The sequence below is a fragment of the Vitis riparia genome, chromosome 14, assembly GCF_004353265.1.
Source record: "Vitis riparia cultivar Riparia Gloire de Montpellier isolate 1030 chromosome 14, EGFV_Vit.rip_1.0, whole genome shotgun sequence".
Lineage (NCBI taxonomy): Eukaryota > Viridiplantae > Streptophyta > Magnoliopsida > Vitales > Vitaceae > Vitis > Vitis riparia.
This window is the reverse complement of record NC_048444.1, coordinates 18237868-18248837: the sequence shown is the minus strand read 5'-3', so window position 1 is coordinate 18248837 and position 10970 is coordinate 18237868. Positions and strand designations below refer to the sequence as shown.

General features: G+C 33.4%; 1 protein-coding gene across 3 annotated transcripts; it reads right to left on the bottom strand.

Annotated features, from left to right (window-relative positions):
• Positions 1-2553: 2553 nt before the first annotated feature.
• LOC117930214 (probable disease resistance protein At4g27220) lies at positions 2554-10090 on the bottom strand. 3 transcript variants are annotated; one of them, XM_034850733.1, is made up of 5 exons: positions 6890-10090; positions 6105-6563; positions 4408-4854; positions 3051-3882; positions 2554-2715 (listed from the first exon to the last, which is right to left on the bottom strand). In XM_034850733.1, exons 1-5 carry the CDS (start codon positions 9668-9670, stop codon positions 2666-2668), a joined length of 4569 nt encoding a protein of 1522 aa, XP_034706624.1. In that variant the 5' UTR covers positions 9671-10090; the 3' UTR covers positions 2554-2665. The 3 variants fall into 3 exon arrangements, with proteins under 3 accessions (XP_034706624.1, XP_034706625.1, XP_034706626.1); XM_034850734.1 differs by having other exon boundaries at positions 4420-4854; XM_034850735.1 differs by lacking the exon at positions 4408-4854.
• Between the last annotated feature and the right edge of the window lie 880 nt (positions 10091-10970).

The following is a 10970-nucleotide window of genomic DNA, read 5'->3' as shown; positions in this document are numbered from 1 at the left end:
GTAATTTAAAGTAAAAAACAACAACTTTATGTAACAAATAAAAATGATTAATTTATTTTTAAGTCTATATCTTTATTTAATTTTTAAAATTCAATTTGTCGTAGTTATCTTCACGATCTTTTTTAATACTTCATGATTTTTATTATTACTTGATTTTTTTATTCTGATTATAATTTATGAAAATAAAAATGTTAATATGATGATTTAAAATAATTTTATAAAAAAAGCTTTAATACTTAAAAGTAAAAATTAAGAAAAAAAAATTTTAAGCCAATATTTTAAGTATAGATTAATTTAAAGTTAGGTAAAATGATTAAATAATAAATATTAAGTTTTTAGGAAATAGCCTGGAATTGTAGTGGTCCCTCGTGGATAAAGAATTAGGAGGCCAAGTTGAAATATGGAACAAAGACTTATGAGGTCTAAGTGGGAATATTCGTGTGGAGATTCCAATCATTCCATTGGGTGGATGAGAAAAGGAGACAACCTCACATTGGATTTTGTCGTTTTGAAACCATTCACACTCGAAAACTTCCACGCTACCCCCATCAACCATGTGACCTGAGCTTGGTGTTTCCTATAATTGAGGTCTCATTTCCTTAATAATTACTTCACCAAATTCTGATGGTGGTTGGCAGCTCTATCCGCCAAGTCACCCACAATTAATTATAAAATTAAAGAAATGGAAATCCACTCTCATAAAGGAATCCACGTGTCAACTCTCCTCTTGCTCCGACCGCCTGATGAATTTCCAGACCCTCAAAACACATTCTCCATCCATGGGGGAAACTCTGACCCAGCCTCCGACATTAAGGTACAGTGAGAATGAGAGAATTAATCAGTTCTTTCAATTAAACCAAACAGTTATCCATTTAATTTATATATTATTAAAGCTAAAAATAATTATAGGAAGCTAAAATTTATATAATATATAAACAAATTTAAATTTATAAAATTTATTATTATATTATTAAATTAAATCACACATAATTATAAATATATTAATATTTTAAATTTATTAAATAAAATTTATATAATCTTTAAATGTGAAAATATATATTGAAAATAAAAAATTATTATTTTATTTTGACTATGTATTAGAGGTTGTATATCCTAATTCTATAATTAAAAAAAATTACATTATTTTATTTATATTATTTACATATTTATTATTATAAAATTTTAAGAGAATCATTTTTCTAGTTTTTGTTTGTGACATGTAATCACTTAGAGGAATGGTTCCCATCCAATGTCTTGAATTACCAAGTTCAACTCTACTTTGTTTTATCAATTAAGGACAAATTAATGTCATTGATTTAAATTAAAATTTAAACGTAATATCATCTATCCCACATTTGAAATTATAAGGACCAACATTTGAAACTAATGCTACATATGAAGATATGCATAATGCGAGCAAAAGTTTATATTCTTTTATATTCCTCATCTATTCATTAAATACTATAGCACATGAGGTCCCTAGGACTAACAAGGCTCCATAGTCATTTATATTCCTTAATCCTTCATTGGATGTAATGGTGTGTGAGTGGCTCGAACCAACAAGGGTTTATATTTTTTTATATACCCCATTCATCCACTGATATACTATGGCACATGAGGGCCCTAGGGAAAGCCATATCCGCCCTTAATCTACATTAAAACTCAAACTCAATACTATCTATCTTACATTTGTCCTTAATTTATATCAAAACTCAATATCATCTAGCCCCATATTTGAAGCCACATTTGAAGATGGTAAAGAGCAACAAAGGTATATATTCTTTTATATTCCTCATTCATCCAATGAATACTATGGCGAGTCAGAGTCCAAAGGAAAGCCCATCAAATGTTGGGAACACATCTAAAGATTTGAAGATGAAGAATTAAGAAGGGTTTATATTCATTTATATTTCTCATACACAGAAAGCTATAAGGTTCTTTATACACAAAATGCTATGAGGACTAAGAAGGGTTGATTGTGAAGATGGCAAGGATTAAGAAGGACGGGGGACATATATGAAGATCTAAAGATAATAAGAAGAGGACCCTAGGGAAAGCCCATTGACTGGCTAATTCAATGTGTTTGGTTCGACATTGACCCCACATCTAAAGATGATAAGAACTAGAAGGGTTTATATTCATTTATATTTATCTATTCATCCATTGAATGCTATGGTGCATGAGGGCCCTAGGGAAAGCCATTGATAGGCTAATTCATTAAGATTAAAATACCGAGTACTATTTTAGTAATATTGGCAAACTTGGAATCATACTGGTGGTTTCTATGTTTGTTGAATTTCAATTACATTGAAATAATATCTATTCTGCTAACCGATTTACCAGATCAATTGCAATTGTTCTCATTGATGAATGTTTCTATACCCTTTTTTTTGCCTCAAGCCCAATTGCTTCGAGCCTAACCAACTATAAGCAATAATAAATCCATAAATAGATATTTATACTATGATTCAAGTGGAGATTCATTATGCAACTCAAATAGTGACCATCCATAATTATGAAGAATGTGGAAAACATCATACAATCCAACAAATCTATATAAACCTAAAATATAACCAAATAGATTGAGATAAAGTGATACATATTGCATTAACATGGAATCAATCCAACCAAAGAGTAACATTCCCAAGAACAAAACATGATGTAATCATAATGCTGAACCAGCTCCCAATTCCACAATCTCAGCCTTAACATTACCTGAAAAACGTAAATAAATCATTATGAGCATTTAATAAGGTTAAATAAAGAGATTACAATTACTAGCGATTGCAAATGGTATATATATATATATATATTTATTTATATCATTTGCAGTTTCAGAATAGAGGTTTTCGGATCTACTTTATTTATTTTCAAAATACAGAATACAGAACCAGAACATTCTGCAATATCATTTCCTTTGATGATAGGATAGATATTTCAGAAAATAGTTCAAAACATTTCATTTTAATGGTTGCTAATTGGTATAATAATAAATGTCTAAGTATGAATTGCACTTGAGAAATCTAAAAAAGTCTCACATCAGTACATACCATGTGCATTTATAAACGAATTATGGATGGCGGTATTCAGATCATCCTGACAAGGCCACTCATCATCTCCCACTTTTATTCTTTCTAGCCTTGGTGTAGTTACGAGGCTTGAAGAGAACATTTTCATCTTGGGGCATTCTTTCACCAGCATCTGCTCCAAGGATGGGAATGAGAATATATAACCACCTGAACTGAAGCTTGTGAGGTTTGGCAAATACAGAAGCTCCATGTGTTGTAATTTGTAGAAAGTAATCTCATCTGTTGCTTCCCCTGCTTCGTTGGCAACTACTTCTTCCATCATATCTGATCCACCTATTTTGAGTGTTTTGAGTTTTACCAGACTTTTAGCTACTGAGGGTGATATCAAACTTCTCAGACTACCACAAGACTGCACATCTAGAGTAGCTAGATTCTGGAAAGATACCGAGGATGGTACCAAATTTATCAAACTTTCACAATTCAACACTTCAAGACTCTCTAGACTTTGCAAATTAGGGCCTGGTTTGGAGTTTTCCTTCCACAAATGCGTCAGCCGAGGAAGATTAAACAACCATATTTCTCTTAACCGTGCAAGCCTCTTGGCTTGATTTTCCTCGTCAAGTCCTTCAAGTTGGAATACCTCTTTGACTGAACTACATCTTTTCACTTTAAGTACTTCCAGATTATGTAATCTTTGAAGCATAAAGGAAGGAATCACAACCAAAATATCTCTATAGTCATATACACCCAAAAATCTTAGTCTGGGAAAGGAATCCACTGGAAATTGCTCTGGCCATGTTTCTGTATCTCTGTTTTGACCCAATGCTAATTCCTCCAAATTAGGAAATGCAACCTGGGAAATGGTTGGAATAAAACAAATTTGTTATCTCATTTATAACTAGGATATAAATAAGATACGCACATCTGCAAAGAAGTGTTGTTTTATTTCTCAATTCCAAGAAAAGAAGATGACAAAATTAATATAATTTTTTATGCTGTTTACAGAAGATGCACTGGACATCCACGTCCAGATTTCTAATTTTATGTTGTCATTTAGCATCTGAGAAGTATGATGATGGCAGGTGTAAGTCACTTGAATAAAAATGGATTGGAAAGGTGGTTTAGAATTGTTTACTATAAGTTGGTTGGTTATAGATTAAATAATTTTTGGAAACCAATAAAATTTATAATAAATTGCAATATTGGTTTGAACCATATACAGGGAGGAAAAATGGAAACCAAGGATGCTCTCTAAAGGAAGTTGTGGATCAAGTAGGGGCCAATAATCAGTTTTGGGTTCTGCATCCACCTTTTCATGGGTCAAGTTATTTAATGTAAAATTTAAGGAAACATGATAACATAAAATTAGGAAACTTACATCAAGATTTACCTCTTGATGTCTTTGTTGGAATGCAAATACATCGAGTTCAGGACACATCTCCATTGTCAGATATTTCAACAATGGCCACTGTGAAGTATGTGCCCCCGGGTAGAAACTCCTGAGTTGAGGTAGATTGCAGAGAGCGAGCAAAGTTATTTTAGGGAATACAAACGTATTCCCTAATGAACTACAATCCACATTCACATTTATCCCTTCCACATCAAAAACCGCTTCTAATGAACTACAATCCTCTACGATCAGAAACCCTAGACTCTGTAACCTTTTCAGCATACAAGATGGAAAAATATTCAACAATTGTCCACATGATGATACGGTCACCGCTTCTAGTTTGGAGAAGGAATCTCGAGGAATTTGGTTGGGCCATATTTTTTTCACATTATCCAGTCCCGAGATTTCTAAGAACAAGAAGCTAGGAAATGCAACCTACAGAGTTCATCCCACCGTTTTGTTATTTATATTTTTTGACTAATTGAAAAAGGAAAATAATCCATGTGTAGGAAAACACAATAAACTACATCTTAAAGGAGGAAAATGTACATGCTTAAACAAGTTGAATTTCATTGTCTAAAACTATAAGAATTTGTAAGGAAAAAATCAGTCAAGAAATAGCAGAGTTCCCGTGGAATTCATTTTAATACAACTCTCATACATTTGAAATGTTCCAAAAGAGTGTCTATTTGGTTTTTTTTTTTCCCATTTTTTTATTTAATTGTTAAAGCAAATTACTTTAAGCCTTAAATATTTTGATTGATTCTTATCTAATTGTCTTAAAAAAAAATTAAACCACCACAATCTCTTTTAATTTGGATGTGAATGAATTCATTATAAATTACAAAAATTTATTACAAAAAAATACTACTTAAATACTTTTTATTTGTCTATAAAAAATTCCTTTATCTAGATAATAAATTAATAAAAAATAAATCCATAAAATTCTATACATTTATCACACAACAAAATAAAAATAAACTACCACTAATTCTAATATATATTTCTTAATTAAAAAAAAACCCAAAACATAATTTACATTCATCTAAATATTCATTAGAGTAAATAATTCAATACATTTTGTAAATCAAAAAATAGAATTTGATATTCTTTCCCAAATTAAAAATATAAAAGTTAGTGAATTCATTTCAATAATCAAACATATACTTCAATTATAAAACCAATATGCAAAGATATGTACACCGTATAGAAGTGCTAACTTAGAAAAATTTTTAGCATTTTTTTACTAATAAAGTATAATTAGAAATCATTTTTATTATTCCAATACAAATTTTCATAATAATTATATAATTAATTATTATAAAACTTTTATAATATTAATAATTCAAATATTTTAAGATATTTGAATATTATTTTTTCAAATTAGAGTAAGAAGAAATATCATAATTAATTTTATAAATATTTTAATATATACAAACTACATTCAGCTTCCACCCTTCAAACCTGAATAAAAACAAATAAATTAAACATTTAATTATATTAAACTCTATTATTAACCGTTAAGTTAAATTTAGGTGAAAAATGAAAATAAAAAAAGAGAAACAAGAACTAGCTCAATCTAAATTTTCTTTATTTTCCGCCAATAATTTGATTGATAACAATGTTAAAAGGAAAATTAAAATCATAAGAATTAAAAAGAGAAGGATTCCGAGAGATAAACTGACCCTTTCATCAAAGAGCACCGGGAAGGGGGTATCAAGGTCTGCATGGTGAAGCCTTTGGAGGGAATGATATCCAGGGGAGACGAAGCTTGTGAGGTTGGGCAAAGATTTCAGTAAAATATCGCTTAATTTAGGGAAGATGATATTGCCTACAGGAGCAGAAGCCATAGAAGAAGAGAAATGATTTTTGGAGCTGCCACAGTTGCATATATGCCTCAACTTTGGTAGACCAATCAACGTCAGTTCTTTTAATTTAGGGAGGAGCTCAACATGCCCATCATCAACATTTAGCTCTTCAAGATCAAATACTTGTTCCAGTTTATCACAGTCTTCCACTGTGAGTTCTTGCAAATTCTGTAACAAACTAGGTGGGAATAATTTCAACAGTGACATGCAATTCTTCAACTTGAGAGACCGGAGGTTGCCACCCAAGGAAAGCAGAAGTTGGCCATCCCTTATCTCCTGTAACATGAGAACCTCTGAGAGCGTTAAATACAACATAGATGTATTACAGATATTAACATAGAGTGAAAGTAAAAGCATGATGATAAATTGTTTGTCAAATTAAAAAACCAGTCTATTAATTATATTCAGTCAATGCTCTGTTTTGATTGGTGACGTTTTATCTTTGCGGGTAAAGTCTCATCAGATGGGTTTTGGAATCGATTTAAATGAGGAGATTCTTGCTGACTCAAATCAATTAACGAGGAGCTAGTCTCCAAGTATTTGAATTGAAGTGATTAAAAAAGCATTGACTAGATAGAAAGGATTATCAAGGTTTGACATACCGGTTGGTTGAGAGGTGGTGTACTAGGACCAACAATTGTGCTTGCAGGCTTGGAAAGCACTGGGTTCTCCTCAAAGCAGAAATTACTGAGCTTGGGTAAGTCCTCTAATGTCAAGGATCTCAATTCAAGGAACAGAGGCACATTAACAACATCTTCTTTTATTTCTTTCCTTCCTTGAGAAACCATCTCAACCATACTCTTGCATCTGGTTACTTTTGTTTCTTCAAGTCGGGAAAGGCCTCTAGCCACAGACAACGGGAAGAGAAATTTCAAGCCATCACAATCTTCCACTTCCACTTTTCTCAAGCAACCAAAGGACCCTACTGGAAATTGGCCATGGCATACCTCTTGCAAGTTAATCAGCTGATTGAGAGACAAGGTCTCCATAACAGGAAAGGCACCATGTGATGGAGTCAGATCCATCGAGTTCACAATATATTGAATCTCTGGACTGCTTTCGACATTGAGATGCTTTAATTTTAAAAAACCCTCCCCATCTAATTTGGAAAGAACATTAGTACCACCACACAATTCACGCAAGTGTAGATCTTCGGTTCTCTTCAACAACTTGATGATACCATCCACCAGATGGAGGCTTGTATCGAACTTGTTGAGCTTCAATGTTTTATTGGCTTCAAAAATTCCTCCCCAGCTCCAGACATCACCTACAAATATTCTATATCTCACCAAGGTATCAAAGACTATGTCTTTTGGCAGCAACTTGGCGTCTGATATTTGTATGTCCAAAGCGGTTAAATGAGACAAATGTTTCAACTCAGCAAGGCAAGCATTACTCTTTCCTTCCCCCTCCCATTGAGTAAAGCTATTTTCCATACACAAATCCTCTAATTGGGACAAGCTTGATATGACATCTGGTGGAATTACTTTTAGTTTGTAAGAACCCTTCAAATCGAACAGCCTCAGATGAGTCAACTGTGCTATTTCTCTGGGCAACTTTTCAATATCAGAATACATAAGGCTAAGAATTTCTAATTTCTTTAGCTCTGCAATTATAACAATGTCTCCCAACTTGCATCCATCCAAACACAATGTTCGAAGATTTGCAAGGCACTGAAGTGATAAGGGCAGCGATGGAAGTTGCATTCTAGTTAAATCTAATACTTTGAGTTGTTTCATCCCTTCAAAAAATGTGTTTGGGATTTTCACTGCCGATTGGGTCTTTAGAAAACATTCAAAAAATTCAAGTTTTGGACATACCAGCCCTTTTGGAAGTTCATGAATATCACAGCGATGCAGGTTTACCCAGGTGACCTGGAGTTCATCTATCCTTGACCATTCTTCCACTCTTACAGTAGTCTTCTGGTGTGTAAACACATGACGTTGCTCGAATGCAATTTTTCTGGCAGTACTCCGAACAAGATCATGCATTCTAACAACTGCATTATGGCCAGTTTCTAGTAAAAAATTTGAGGATTTGAGGTTGTCAACCAATGTATCTATTCTATTTTTCGCCTCTTCCAATGTATTAGTTCCTTGAAATAATCGCAGACCCACACCATATTTCAACAAGTCCCTAATATGAATATCATTTTGAGAAATTAAACCACAAAGCAAGAAAAATGACTTCACTTCAACTCCCTTCAAGTGTTCGTAGCTCAACTTCAGACTTGAGTATACATTTGTTGTCAGTCCTGTTACGTTAGTCGAGGTTTGCGATTTCAGTTGTAGCCGGGCATCCTCCCAAATGGACACACTCTTCTCGCCCTTCAATGCCGCTGCCACAGTTACTATTGCAAGTGGCAAACCCGCGCATTCTTTTGCTACATCAACAGCTATAGGTTGCAACTCTGGATTTTCAATGGAACCAGCTGTGTTCTTAAATAAAATCCATGTTTCATCTTCTTGCAAAGGTTGAACTCGAAAATCCTTTTGAGTATCCATCTCATTGGACAAGATGTGTTCATTTCTAGAAGTTAGCACTAATTTGCATCCTTTGTGGTGATCTGGAGAAGGAATTCCTATTTTCTCCAAGTCAAGTTTCGCCCAAATATCATCCAAGATGATGAGGATGGTCTTAATCTCCTTCATCCTCTGATATAGTCGAGCTGCTCTTCCCTGTTCACTCTCCTCCTCAAATTTCATACCTAGAAAGTCTGCAAGTTCCCCTTGAATTTTTTTTAAGTCTGGAGTCTCTAACACATCTGCCGTGACCACCTTGTCGAACAACTTCTTTTGAGCAGCTTGTTCAGCCACTTGTTTCACCAGCGTGGTCTTCCCGACACCGCCCAACCCCCATACCCCGATCTTGTTGATCTTGGCATCCCTTAAGGCCTCCATGACTTCATTCAAAGTCAACATTCTAGATCCTAAAGCTTCGGAAGGTGCAGACCTTATCCCTTGCAGAGGCCCCTGATATGATAACTTCTCAAATTGGCCATCTCCAAGGATTTGAACAGAAACCCCTGCCTTCTTCCTTGCTTCCCTGCTTAGCCGGTACCGGGACTTCAAATTAGGACACAACCCATTGAAACAACTCTTCCGCGCCTCCTTCTCATCTTCAAGGAATTTGCAAGCATTGTCTATGAACCCATCAGCACGTTCCATCCACTTGCAAACATCATCTTCGATTATATGTCCATTCCCAATAGCTTCATCCACAGAGTGCTGCAGCCTAGCCCTGGCATCGCTCAGCTTCTGAACCTGTTGAGAGAGGTCCTCAATGTTGGCACGGTAGTTAAACAGATAACCCAGCTGACGTACAGCTGGATCAACCAGGTACTCTGAAACTTTTGCTGCAACCGAAAGAACAATTTCTACCATTTTCTACTCGCGACTCCTTTCTTCTCTTTTGGAACACAGATCAGATCGATGACAGAAAGCCAAAAGAACAGAAGCAGTAAACTAACAACAGGCTGATAGCTACAGGAATCAGAATTGCAAAACCAGAAATCAAGGAAATTGAAAGGTTTAGCAAGCAAAGGAGCAGAGCGACATAGACATATGAGCAAAATGAGAAAGAAAATGAGCAGAGGAGATCAGAATGAGTATGAGGGTGGGGAGAGTTGCAAACGATCTGACAAAGGGCTATGGAGGGGAATAGAGAGAAAAAGCATATGGCTGCTATTGGATTCAACTTGAAGAACAGAAGCAGAGATGTTAAGGCTGATGATGTGAGAAAGGAAACAAGGAAATGAAAGATTTCAGCAATGAAATGTGAAGAGAGCTCTCACCAGCAAAATGAAAATGTAGAGTCAGGAGACAATGCTCAAACAAGGCCTCTCAATTATTCAAAATTGAAACTGAAACCCAAGCCAGGTTATCAATTGTGTCTTCAAACCTGCCTTTAATTACTGATTCGCATCCTTGTTAACTTATTCGTATTATTTGAATGTATATCAAATATTTTGATATACAATTGCAGTTTCTAATAATAAATTGATATCTTTGAATATTTGGGTTAACCAAAGTATCATTGGTTTAAGGGTTGATTGGCATCATGAAAAAGTAGAAAAATAATATAAAACCAAAAGGTAAAAATTATAAAATATAAAAAATATGTATATGTTCTCATTACATGAAAAGTATAAAAGAAAATTCTATATAAGAAAGATTATATAAATATTTATACATTTTTAATCTTTTCATAGTTTATTTAAAAAGAAGTAAGCAAAAACACAGTGAGATAAGGTCAAAATTGTTGTCTACCATTTTTCCTCTTCTACCATTTTTTTTATTTATATTGTTGTCTTTTTCTCATAATTTATTTTAATATTTCAAGATCCATAATTAGTCAAAATTGTATTATTTAGTCTATCATCTAAGTATGGGAAAAAAATCAAATAAAATAAAAATTAATTAAAAATTAAACATTTTCAAATTTTTATTATTTATAAATTAAATAAGAAAGAAAAATAAATCTTCAAATAAATATAACGAAACCTTAATAGATAAATCCTCAATAAATTAATAATCTTATTTACATAGGAAATTTTTTGATCCAATTGGATTAGTTTATTAAATAAATAAACTGTTAAATAGATAAGTTAATGAATTTTTTAAAAATTCTTAAGTGACAGTGTATAGGAAATCATGAAGACACCGTTTTATACTTGTCAAATTT

What these genes read in the sequence shown, in the direction of transcription:
- LOC117930214 (XM_034850733.1), bottom strand. Translation starts at nt 9,670, where the DNA reads ATGGTAGAAATTGTTCTTTCGGTTGCAGCAAAAGTTTCAGAGTACCTG. An exon ending in CACCACCTCTCAACCAACCG is followed by an intron (nt 6,564 to 6,889) that starts GTATGTCAAACC and finishes CTCATGTTACAG; the next exon opens with GAGATAAGGGATGGCCAACT. An exon ending in CGGTGCTCTTTGATGAAAGG is followed by an intron (nt 4,855 to 6,104) that starts GTCAGTTTATCT and finishes TGAACTCTGTAG; the next exon opens with GTTGCATTTCCTAGCTTCTT.